At 40.1% G+C, this 13,452-nt stretch overlaps 1 protein-coding gene across 2 annotated transcripts in view; it reads right to left on the reverse strand.

Annotated features, from left to right (window-relative positions):
- fras1 (Fraser extracellular matrix complex subunit 1) overlaps nt 1-13,452 on the reverse strand; it is a 233,826-nt gene that overhangs the window by 88,149 nt on the left and 132,225 nt on the right. For both annotated transcript variants that reach the window (XM_084361068.1, XM_084361067.1), the window contains exons 19-21: nt 10,676-10,822; nt 1,628-1,783; nt 179-325 (exon numbers count right to left, since the gene is read on the reverse strand). In XM_084361068.1, the coding sequence (XP_084217194.1) occupies nt 179-325; nt 1,628-1,783; nt 10,676-10,822 (450 nt within the window). The remainder of the gene's footprint in view (nt 1-178; nt 326-1,627; nt 1,784-10,675; nt 10,823-13,452) is intronic.

The raw sequence follows: 13,452 nt of genomic DNA on the forward strand, positions 1-13,452 counted from the left end.
AAAAACTAAATGAGCTGGTAATTACTGCAGACCCAGTATACTGTTAAGTGTTTAAATTATTTTGTCCACTCTAACTCTACACCATGTAATCTCATGGGAAATCTTAGAGGTGCTGCCAGAATACACACGGTCACATCTCTGCTGCTTTAAATATTTCAAATGTTATCTATCTGCTTACCCTGACAGATCCTGTGACCGTTGTCATAGTAACCAGGGGGACATTTGGGCGCACAAAGGCCGGAGGGCAACAAAACGCTGTTGGCGGGACAGGAAGTACAGGAGAGAGGCCCCGCCCCAGTGCAGGCATCACATGATGGATGGCATCCTGGGGAAAAAAAAACACAACACGAATCATTAACATAAGATGAAACGTAAAGAGACTTGATGTGGAGAAAATGGGTCATGGAAACAGCATATAGTTGAGGGAATTCAACAAAGAAAAATGATAAATTAGAATAATGCTGCGTATACATGATGCAACAATATCAACACTTACACTGACTGCCGAGAATATGTGAATGAGGGAAACGGAGGATGGTAGAATAATGCAACAGTGTTGGGAAGTTAGGTAACTAACCAATAAAGAACAAGAAAGTACAACATATGGAAATCAATATATTAAATATACAGAACATCCAGCCTACCATGACAAATTTGAGACTCAAAAAATTTTGATTATCAATCTGCTGAAAAATCGACTCCTTCATAATAAAAACATGCAAAATCCTGATTAAAGCCACATTCTTGAGTTAGAAAATACATATTCATAAGTCTCACTAATCGCTATCAAGGGTCTAATCATTCTGAGATTACTCCGCTCATCACACTCCCTGCACCTCGCCACAACACACTGCTTACATCCAGCCCGCATTGTTATGCAACGCTGGATATAAACAGGGTGTGATTATTATCATGATGAGGATGATGAGCATAATGCTGATAAGGGAAATGATGAAGATGAGGATGATGGGCATAATGCTGATAAGGGAAATGATGAAGATGAGGATGATGGTGATAATAACAATGACACAATGATCTTTTGTGGTATATAATCCTCAACAATTTAAAATCTTATTCCAGCGTGTAGCCCTTTGTTCTGTCACTTCTAGTGCAGAAAAACTGTAACTGTTTGAACAAGAAAACATCAGACTCCCTAACTCCTCCAAATCCTAAAATATCTGCCAAGTCATTGTTTTGATTCTCGACACGGTTCACAGTTGAGCTTCAAAACATTGACAGTGAGCTGGGAGGAGATTTGAGGATTTGGTGGACCGTTGGGACTATTATGTACCTCTATAGCCTGTGACCACATGCACTGAAATTGATTCCACTGCAAAATAAAAAGAAACAACCTCTCACAATATCCCTCCTGCAAAGTAAAGACTTATTTATAAATCAGAATGGTTTTGAATCCATTATTTCTTTTGTTTGTTGTAGTCGGGTCAGCGGAGGATAGAGGGTCAAGAAAAAAAAATCCTATCAGGTCAAAAAAATTATCTCCGACTGATGAATAAAACATAAGAGCTTAGATGGGATTTTTCTGACAGGTTTTGCATTCAGGACAGCTGCTGCCTGACCTTCGCCCTTCTTATGTACTGTATGTGGGCAGGACAGTAAAGGTCCTTACTGATGCAGGCTCCATGCCAGCCGTAGTGGCCCTGGGGACAGTGAGAAATGCAGTGATCGCCCAGCAGCCAGGTCCTTGGAGCTTTACACCACAGACAAACGCTGCCGATGCCCGTCTGGAGGTCTGCTGTGCAGCGCTGACAGTCTGGGCTGCACTCTGTAGGAAGGACGCACACAGGAAGGAATACGTCATCAGACTGCACACAGATAAACATCAAGCGAGCAACCAAGTCACAATCAATAACATGTAGCTACTGCTGCTGTACTTTTGTTATGTAATGAAGATGCCTGACTTTCCTTGTTAAGTTTATGTCTTAATACTATAGCAATAAATGTACCAATCTAAGGGGCACTGTGTAGGTTTGGAGAGGATAGTCAGACTTAATATTTACAATATTAATGAGATAATAATACAAACTCGGAAATAAAAATACAAAATGATTAAACAAGCTGTTCTCAGAGGAAAATAAGGTCGCCTGAACACTGTTTGAAGCTAGAAAAATGGCAGGGTCCACACAATATATTTACAAAGTAAAACAGTATGAAATTGTGTTGTCCTTGAAGGTCAGTTTGTTTGTTTTGTAGAGCAAAAACAGGATTACCACATCAAGGGTTGCATTCAAAGACATGTTTTGCAAATAAATGATGTCAGTGATCTAAATCCAAAAAAGAAGACGCCAATAATGTGTTTCCTCAGTCAGAATCCTGATCTCCATTGTTCTTTTAATTGGATATGAATTGTTAAAGTGACGGCACAGAGAGCTGATGAATTGCCCGTGGTTGTAATATTTGAATAACTTTTGATGTGGATACAAAGCCTGAAGGAGTCTTCTTGATACAAAAGCAACAAGTGAAGACAAGAATAATTCCTAAAGAAATAGTGACACAGAGGAGTTTAATGAGGATGTCTCATGTAGCAATACTGGAACTGGGTGATAAAATGCACTAATTAAATCTAAGCACGGATTCTTTTGTGAGGATGACAGCTAAACACAACTAGGACGACAACACATTGAGTTCTTTCTGCCTTTCCTTCTGTCGATCTCCTCGTCTCTTAACTCACAAACTTAGATCCCGCTCTTTCTTTCAGACAAACGCTTTCACACATGCCATCCCTCACCTCCCGCCTACCTGCAGCCCCGTATACACCCACGGAAGGTAGCGCAGCAGGATTGTTAGATTAGCAGAACAATGAAGAACACCTCGTGGTGTTTTATCTGACGGTATTTGGGCCCAGCTGGCACAGCGGTGAGCACCTTAAAGCTATCCGCCTATGCGAGATAATTATCTACAGTAAAAAACAGGACGACAGGACTCTGCAGGTGAGGAGTTGTGTGTTGGCCAGGTGAGGAGAACAGATAAAGAGGCGGATCACATGGGGCGGTATCAAATGCAAAAGAAGTGTTAAGACCATAAAAAGCACTTTTCTTTCTGCATAAAGGATTAATGTAAATGAGAGAAGTTTGGAGAGACTACAGGTGAAAGCAGAAGAGTATCAAAGCATCTGGATTTAATCAGAAAATGCAACAGGTGATTTTGCTAGCTGATAATCAGACAGTCACATGGGTAACTCAGTCTATTGATGATGCATGCAGTTGAAAACGACTAGCCTTTAAAGGAGACATATTTTGCTCATTTTCTGGTTCATAATTTTATTTAAGAATAGGTTTACATTCTTAAGTGCTCAAAGTGCCCGAATACCCAGTCTGCTCTAATTGATCAGCTTATGCAGAAACTACACAAATGTTTGACATGGTGATGTAGTGTGATGTCAAAAAGTCACATAAATAAAGGCGAGACTGCTGACGAGCCGTTTCAGACACGTCAGGAGAAGTGCTTTCTGTGGGAGAGAGGAGCTCCCATTGGTACTTTGACCTTTTTAACTTTCAAGCTTTTTTACATGCACAGGAACATATATAAAACACTGAAGGATAGGGAAAAAAGCATTCAAGAGTTCAGAAGTACTATAATAGAAGGAAGGAAGATTTTAAAATGTAGGCTATTTAAAAGGAAATGAAATAAAAGTAGAGCTAGAGCTGCACCCGGGACAACCTGAATCTAAAAGTGTTCATTGGATAAACAAAAACAAAAACATAGAAAAAACCCCACTCCTACTGCCAACCGTTCTATTTTCTACTCTTATCTGACATGAATGTCTTTGCCTTGTAAATACAGACACGTTATATTTAACACTGATTCATACACTGCACTTTCTTTAGACTGGTACTGTTTTCCATCGTTTGGTTTTCTATAAAAATATGCAGGTTCAGAAACAGACTCTGCTGACACCAGCAGAGTCTGTTTCTGAACCCTGAGGCCAAAACTTATTTACTTTAAGTTTCAAGTCATAAAAACCAAGGACCTGATGTTTAATCAACACAACTGAGCCGAGAGATGAAAAACGCTGATTACTATGATTCATTACCAATGACTCATTAGATTTTCATTTCTCCTGTGTATCTCTACATTTTGCCCCGTGGCCTGAGTTTTAAGCGCTGCACATTTCCTTTTGGTTTCGCTGTAGGTTAAGCTCCAGTTGAACTATACGACGATTCACTTGTTTGGCTGTTACATCGTCAATTGGACAAATGAATCAACTTTGTCTGCAGTGTATGATGGATCTATATATTTCTTAAGACATGGCATTTTTATTGTAGATTGTAGAGGTTTGGGTCTTTCTGAATAGCTGACACTGAGCTCAGACAGTGGGATTATTTCTGCCTCCAGTAACAAACGCTTATAGAACTTAACTCCATTCTCTCGAACATGGCATCTGCCCAGATGAGTCACACTCTCCTTCTGAAGCAGGTCCAATATCAACAGAGCGAAAGACAACCAAGAAAATAAAGGACTTCCTTGCTGCCATCTCTCATCCACACCTTTCATATCACATCACTTTACAACAAAACACGTATCAGCATTCCTCCTGCCAACCCTCTGCAGGCGATCCGGCTCCAGGCGCTAAACAAATGGCTCCACGGTGGAGATAAGATAACTCAGGCGTCAGGGATTATTGACTGTGCAGACTTAAACTGAATATAAAACTAAAATGGTATTGATTTGGGTCCTCAGAGCCCCTCTTTATGGCATAGTTACCATTTTTTGAAGCACATAAAAAGGCATGCTGGAGTTATGAACGCATGACACGCATTCTGGATGATCGTATTCTCCTATCAGTCAGATTTATACCAGACATAATCTTATATATCGTGCTTTTTTTCTTGCATCTCCTGAGCAGAAACTTCTGAAATGAAGAAAATCAAGATTCTAATGTACTTCCATTAGTCACTTCCATGTAACTTTGCACATTTTGAAAAGGGAATAAAACTTCTTTCCCTCGGCAGGGCAAAGCCTGCAGAGTGCATCAGGAGTTCAGAAAACAACAGGAACCAAAGTGGGACATCATCCTTATTAGAAGTTACAGGCGTAAAAACAGATAGAGTGCTGCGGAGGGAAAAGCTGTGTGGTCCTCTGGCGCTGACTTCACCCTGTCTAGACACGTCGCACCAACAAAGAACGGATTTACAGATGCGGCTATTACAGAAGTCCTACTTTTCTCTCCAGGCTCAGGTCTTAAGCACTGTTGGCTCAGTCTCCAAAAATGGAAAAAAAAGTTGTGTGTCTTTTTTTAGATGTCAGCATTAGCACGAAGCTTGGTCTCGAAAGTGGTTAGGAGACACTTTTTTTTTTGTTATTCTAACTTCTGCTTCATTAATTCAGAATAGATGCAGAACAAATATGTGTGAAGAGAGGTCTTATTTACTGTACAAATTAGGAACAAGAGCATACAATAACTTGAGCTTTGTAGCTGGCATTTTTTTGAGCAACAATTAAATTATGTTCACACATTATATGCGGAACATCAGAATAATGAAGCTCATGGTAACTGCAGTGTCAAGACACAAAGAGCAGTGCACCGTATCCTTTTGAGCTGTTATTAGCTCTGTGTCTGCCGAAGAGAAAAAGGGGCGATAGAAGATGTAACCCTTTCAAAGATGCGCCGACAAATATCTTCCCATACAAACGTTGTCATCTGCACATTCAGTCAATTAAAATTTAACATTTAACTTAACAGACAAGAGAGGTTGAAATTCAAGTTCCACATTCATGTTTTTCTCTTGTACAAATTTCCTTCTCATCTATAATTCTGACATAAGAAGTGCCAGCAGGGCGGATGAAAGATGAATGCTTGAATCTCTTAAAAAAGTTAACCACTGTAAATATTAAACAAGGCCTCCATGAGATCAAATGCTGTTTTCCATATTCAAGACTTGACTCAAGATCACACTGAAATGTTGCTGCCGATGACCTCAGCATCCTGCCTCAATTTCTCTGATGGACTGTTTAAACGAGAACCCAAAAGATAAAATGCTAAAGTGCGCTCCCAATATGTTAAAAACCAAAAACGGTTTACAAATAAACACTGGAAAAAGTCACGTTGTTACTCACTTATCCAGCTTAATTGAGTTATAATGATCCATCGTCTATTAGAGTAACACATTTCTTTTTCATTCAGTTTCATGTTGACCTTGGCATCAATATACCATCAACAGCAGCTGTCGCTAATGTTCCTTAAATGTGTTTCCATAGAGGGTTTTTATTCTCTGCTGACCAGAATAAAAACCATGATCCAGTGTCCTTCATTTCAATATTGGCATGCCTTGTTTCTATGGCGATGCGTTCCTGTTATTCAATGTGCCATCTATTTTAAGCCTCATATGTTGTTAAATAATGACTCCCCCCAATTATGACGCAAAACAAACCCTCGTTGCTGTAAGCTTTGAGCTGAAGTGCTCCAGAAACTCAGAGCTCAGATCTCAACATTTTCTCATCACTGGCTCAGAAGTCGATTCTCTTTCAGTCTGACAAGAAAGGTTAGGGATAACGGAGAGGGGGAGAGGGCGGGTGAGAATGAAAGGCAGCAGGTTGGCAAGAGAGTTCAACTCTCTCACACTGATACTACTAATCACATAAGACTCCCATCTCATGCTTTCAGTGTGAACATCACATCAGTATGAACAGCAAAAATAGTGTGGAGTCACATTGTTTTGTATTCTGATTTTGACCACATTGGCTTTGTTTATCGGTCACGATTTTAAGTTATTAATTTCATATCAGACTTTTTAATTGCCTGTTTGTGCCCACAAACCTTGCACAAGCCTTGTCCAATTATTGTGTTTACACTAGAAACACACTAGAACTTCAGAAATAATGCTAATATCTGAGCACAGCTACGTCACCATCAGCAGTGGAAACTATGAACATACTCTATTGAAAACAGTGCATATACAATATATTTAATAACAATAACTTGAACTTAACTCATTAAATTTAATAATTCAACAAGTTGGGACAGGAGTGCTCAAAAACACCTGTTGGGAACATTCCACAGGTAAACTTAACGTCAGTTGCTTTCACAAACAAGGAAAATCACTGATGGTAAACCTGTTTTGTTTGCAAATAATTGCATTCGGGTTTTATTTGCATTTACAGTGACCCAACCCGATACAGTGGTAGGAAGGAGCAACCTGCTGATTTAGTTATTCTGGCTGTGATATGGCTAGTTTACCCTATAACTGGAATTAGAGGAAAGGTTGTGACGCTGTCAAATTCAAAAGGGTTCATCTTCTGGGGAGCAGGAACATATGACAATCTGCACATTATCTTAAGGAATATGCAATTGAGGCATTTTGGGCAAATGTGACAGTGTACCTGTAAGATTTTAATATTTTCGTGTGCAGATTAAGACTGCATTTAAGCATTTGTAGTGAAAACACTGGATATTTGGCTGGATAGACCTCTGGGAAGAATTTCCAGCTGTGTTTGTGGCTGTGTGTTTTTAATGAGACCTCAGGCATCTCAAGCCCTGTTTGTGGCGACTAAAACAGGAATTTATTATGTGTTTTTTTTTAACCCTTACCAAGTGTTTTTTGTGCCTAAACCTGACCAAAGCACAAGCACGGCTTTGTGACAAGAAAAGAAATTGAAAATTCAACATAAAGAAACGTTGTGGCTTTGCAGAAACTTACTATGTGAACATTTATTCTGGTGATTGGGTTGTGAACAGAGCACTAGACCAGTAAATCAAACATGAAAGAAATTGGATTCATCATCATAAATGGATTAATTTTCTTTCCTGTGCTCTGTCAGAAGATCTATTGTGGCAGTACAATGCTTTTTTACAACTTTCTGACAGGATGTTGGATCAACCAATAGGCCAATAGGACGTGTTGCTGAAAAATGGAATAAGAACCCATTGACTTCTCCCTGTAGCATCTCCACAGGAGAATAACAAAGAGATTCAGGTCACTTTCACCAAGTGGTATAACAAAGTACATCCATTCTACATTCTCTATAGGTTTTTTTTGCTATCTCAACACACACCTGATCTCTTAAGCTCTGCCAAGTCACCATATCCCATCATTCACCTGAGACTGCTCTCATAATTTTAGCATCCTGGCTGAGTTGGTGTTTGCTCAGTCAACATTGAGAATAATGACACATGGAAATGGAAAGAAAGCTGGCAGAGACAACTAAATAGTATTTATGGGAAGGAAGCAATTCACCCAAAATGAAAAGGTTTCAGACAAGGAGAGTGTGTGAAACATCAACAAATGTGGCATCTTTTCCGTCCTTCCTCATTACTGTCTCATTTTATGGGTAGTAGATACAGGTTTCAGTCTACAATAGACGTGGGAATTTCTGAAAAAACATGAATCACACATGAGCAGCACTTCAGGACTGAGCCTGATGTCTCACTTAAAAATGTTTTCAAGACAAGCACTTGTGGAATGTGGCTGATCACTTGGCTGGCTGTGTTAAGGATGCGACAACAACACTGCTGATGTCAAAGACCAATCGAATGGGACGTCTTGTGGAGAAACACAGCCAGGAAGAGACAGAGAGAGAGCGAGAGAGTGAGAGAAAGACAGACAGGGGGAGAACAGTAGGAGACAGCCAATAGTGAGACATCTGCCTCCGATGGCTGCTCTCGCATGAACTCGTGATTGAGAGCGAAAGCCTCATCGCCTTAAGAGGTTATGTAACAGCGACGGTACTGCTGGGTGGACAGAGGTAATCCCAGGCTGTGTGTGTGTGTGTGTTTGTGTATGTGTGAGGAAAAAAAAGTGTGTGCATGAGAAATAAAGTCTGTGTGCGTCAGAGAGAAAGGAAGGATAAAAAATAAAATCTAAATCTGCGAGTAACAGAATTAGAGTTCAAGAGGTAGCTTTGTGTGTGTGTGTGTGTGAGTGCGTGTGCGTGTGTGTGTGTCGGCCAAGCAGAAATGATGACCCCAGTACTTTTGTGGCCCAGAAGTGCCACAATGCATCTTTCATTAACTAGAGTTTGGCTGAGCTTGACCCATCTGAGATGAGGTTGTGTGTGCGCGTGTGTGTGTGTGTGTGTGTGTTTACAAACAAATACGTGTGTTTAACCATGCTTATCTGCTTCTATGCGCACGAGCCAGCACTGTTTGTCTGCACACATATGTAAGTACGTGTGAGTGTGTGTGTGTCCGTGAGCTAAAATCTGGGTTGCGGCTTCACATCTCCAAACAATGCACTGTGTCATCAAAAACTGTAATTAAAAGTCAGTGCATCTATTTTTTTTCCCGCAGACTCTGTTTACCCCCTGCTATCTCGTGCATGCTGGCTTCCCACCATGTAAACAGGGCTGTTTTTAATCTACAGCCAGCGGTCCAGATAGGTAAAAACTCATTTCATTACCCAGCGAGAAGGAGGAGGAGAACAGCAGAAGCTACATTTACACACACATGCTCCAATCTTCTATTCATCGTCTGTTTGGTAGTTTATCATATTTTGCCTGCCAAAGACAAATAGCATTTTTTGTGCCCAATGAGACAGAGAAGTGGGGCGAGGAGGTGCGAAGTATCTTAGACTGGCGTTTATTAGCAGAGATCTAACGAAAGCTCGTCTTTATCCCGGTAGATGTTTCATGTAAAGTTTTTTTTCTGAAAAGCCTAACTGTGAGTGAGAAACTCATTAAAAGTTGTTTTTTAAAAATTAAACCAAGGGGTGGAGATACGTTTATGGAAAGAAACTTTTCTCCTGTTTGTTGTGAAGAGGGAGGGGCTGTAGATTAAAGAAAATTTTCCTCAACAAAGAAACACATGATTCTATAGGATATCAACAACGTTATGTTACAGCTAAGGCCGTCAGTTAGGTATGGCTAAAAATGCTACATACCCAGGAACCTTTATCGTTGGTGCTTTGGAGAAGATGCCGATCAGAGGAGAAAATCAGAGCAACAAATATACAATGCTTTGGTGCTGCAAAGTTGGAGTGAAACAGTGATTTCTTTTTTTTTTTTGGTTAAAAAAAATCAGGAATACTTCAGCTGTGATGAAGGCCTTTTGAAGCTGATTATTAATAGCAAAAAAAAAAAAAAAAGGAACAAAGTCGTCTGCAATCACCTAGATTCAACACCTTATTCCAGCTAAATGTGTTGAAGTTCCTTTAATCAAAGGCAGCTCCACCAGAAATACGGTAAATGTGGATTCTTTCACAATGGGAACTTTTCAAAAAAATCTAGCGTCTTCTGATCAGCTATTGTCTTTACTAATCCTCTCTTTGTTCTTTGCTACAGAGACAATAACATTTGCTGTGTGTTCAACTCTTTTCATGGAGAATGGAGCAATCATTTTAACAAATGTGCAGTATAAACGATTACTTGACTTCAGCTTGCAGCTCTTTAGATCACAACAATTCAAGAGCAGCAGAATGCAGAGCTTTTAAGTCAAACGCATCAATCTAAGAACATCTATTTTACAAAGGTGGTTGGCATTTCTCATGAATAATGCACGTTATCTGAGCTAGAGAGTCACGCAAGGCTTGTTATATCCCGTTATGTCCGCGGGCGGAGCAAGGCACTAACCCCGCTGGTTGGTGGTTCTATTCCCACTGGGGCCACTCAGGCTAAAAATAAGAGCACTCGTCGGTTTGATGAAAGCTTTGCACAGTGTACATAGAAATGTGCATGACACCATCCACGCACCCAAACATAGATTCACATACACGGGCTGACTTACTGAGGCACTCTCTAGTGACAGAGTTGAGGAAATGTCCCTCTTGGCAGCTCGTCCGGCAGTAGCCATTCTGTAGGGAGGCCATCGGGGGGCAGGAGGTGCAGTCGGCCTGGGAGGGACCGGAGCAAGTCTGGCAGGATGGATGGCAAGCTGGAAAATGGAGGAGAGGGAAAAAGTGGAGGTATGGGGAGAGAAAGGGTTATAATTGAGCAATATTAAGTTAAAACGGTGAGGGAAATTAAGTGAGAGGACACATGAGGCATGTGGGGGAAGACAGGGTGTAGGTGGAGTAGAGTCGGGAAAGGAGGTCAAAGAAAGTCAGTTTTCGATTTTTAGATTTTATTTAGCCCAATGTGACAAATTACAAAGAGGAAGGAAGCGGTTTGAAAATAGAGGGGAAGGAAGGACGAGGGAGAAGAAAGAAGAGAGAAGGGAGGCAGGGAAGAAGAGGAAGAAGAGAAGTGTGGAGGTAGTAAAGTAGGCGAGAGGAATAATTGATAGGGAAGAACGTGGGGGTTAACAGAGAGAAGAAGAAGAGGGTATAAACACATTAATCAAGGCTACAAAATACACATTTCTAATCTATTATATCATTTTTATGTTATTGTAGATATGTTATCAAACAGTTGGCTAGTTATACATCCATCAGACAGAAAACAACATTATTATTTATTTTGTTTCGTGTGTCGTTTTCGGAGTTTTGTTTCTAGGCACCTAAAGAATGTAAATCCATTGCTGACTCTGCTTTTAGCTTTTAGGTTTGGTCTCCACCAATGTAAAGAAATATGTGGCTCTTAAGCTGCTAGACGCTCCTCTTTCTCTGCCTGCTCTTTGGTGCAGAGAAGGTAGCGTACAGTGGGTTTATAAGAGCTTGCCTGTTGCTGCTGGAACAGGGTCAAGGGACCATCCAGTAAATGTGCCGTAAAACAAAAAATATTAAATAAAACAGGATAAAAAAAACTCTGTAGAGCTGCAGAATTGATGGTGATTCTTTGTGGCTATGTCATTATGAACCACCCCTTTCACATAACTTCTAGTCATTTGATTCATTGCCATTATAAAAAAATACTGATTAATGGAGCTTTAACGGCACACCGTGTTGTGTTATTGCCAAGCATAAAAAGTCACCCGCACCAAAACTTTGCAGTAAAAGTTCTGAAGTCTTTAGGACAGAAATACAATTCTTCTTCAGGGTATCTGTGTGGCTTCTAATGAGCCAATCAACACTGAAGAAGACAAGGCCAAATAAGCAAACAGACCCCATTTATTTTGGTATCCCGGGGGGAAATGTAAGCTGAGCCCATTGTTCTTCTATACCGTCTGGGTATCTGTCTGCGTCTGTCATTGCAATTACTCAGCCAAAGTTTGGAGAAAAATACCATTAAGGGATTCATTGTTGTTTACCACAGGTTTTTGTTGTCCTCCAGATAAACAATAAAATCAGGTATGCTTAAATAGATCTGAAGAAAATGCTGGAAGAAGGAATATAGAAGGGGTCGCCTCTCTTCAAATGAGGTCAGAGACGGTAAACTGAGCCGATGTAATGAATGGAAGATTGCAGCAAATGGATTTTCATTTAAGAGGTAGGTTATGGAGGTGGGCAGACAGGCAGGAGACCCCTGCTAAGCTATTTTCAGTGGTTAACTGCTGTGCTAACTAATGTACCTGTATCATCAAACATTTATTCTTGTATCGTATTTGGTTTAGTGCCATTAAGAGCTTTTGATGTCAGGCAGAAGTAAATCTGACCTTGATATTATTGAAATTTGGTATAATTGCGCTGAACAACGCAAACCTTTACAGAGCCGCACCAAGTTGTTAAAAGCTGTCACCACTGACCTCACCTGAAATTACATCAAATTCAGCGGTGTTCACAAACAGACTTTTTAACACCTATCATTAATGCTTTTCATTAGATAGACTTAACGAAAACCTATAGCCTGGATCCAATTACATCAGAAAGCAGGATACAGCAACCTCCAAACAGATCACAACTCCCTATAGTCCTTTTAAACAGCTTCTGAAGAAAAGAAAATGCAAACGTGTCTCATAAAATTACAGTTTGGTCTCTCTTATTCCAAATTTAAAACATGTTGATGTTCACCTAATGTTCCTGTGCATTCAAAGAAAAATGTCAAACTTGATATGGGTGATTACACTGTGTCCTATAAGTCCTACCTTCAGCCACTGTCTCCAAGTGCTTGCTCACGGGGGAAATGTTGGCTCCCTATAAATAAATTAATCAAGGAGTATGGTCTAGACCTACTCAATTTGGAAAGTGTCATGAGATGACTTTTGTTGTGAATTGGCACAATACAAATAAAGATGGATTGATTCATAAAAAATGCTTTTCTCATCATTAATCACAACTTTTCACAGTGATTTGTTGGTTGCATTACATTTTCTAATATGCAGAAGCTATTCCTTCCCTGTGTTCCTTTCAGCAAAACTGCCTTTAGTGGTGTAAAGCTCATGTGTACCTGTCAGAGAGAAATTAATCATTTGGATTTTTTCTCTTGTTTAAACTGTGGAAGTTTTTCATGGGTCAAAGAAGGTGAGCCAATAATTGCAATGTTTTACTGCCTCTGTGGTTTATTCCTGATTAAGGCAGAACAAGGCACCAATAGCTACAGGCACTGCAAGTCCACAACAACAGTCGTTTTAATTTGGATAAACACCAGCGCTGAAACTCCCACTGGTGTGAGAATAACAATTATCTTGATCATTGTTTTATTGGTTTAAAGGCACGACAACAATGACTGTTTACATTGTATCAGTTT

The sequence above is a fragment of the Pagrus pagrus genome (assembly GCF_965226575.1).
Source record: "Pagrus pagrus genome assembly, chromosome: 8".
In the NCBI taxonomy this organism is placed as follows: Eukaryota; Metazoa; Chordata; class Actinopteri; order Spariformes; family Sparidae; genus Pagrus; species Pagrus pagrus.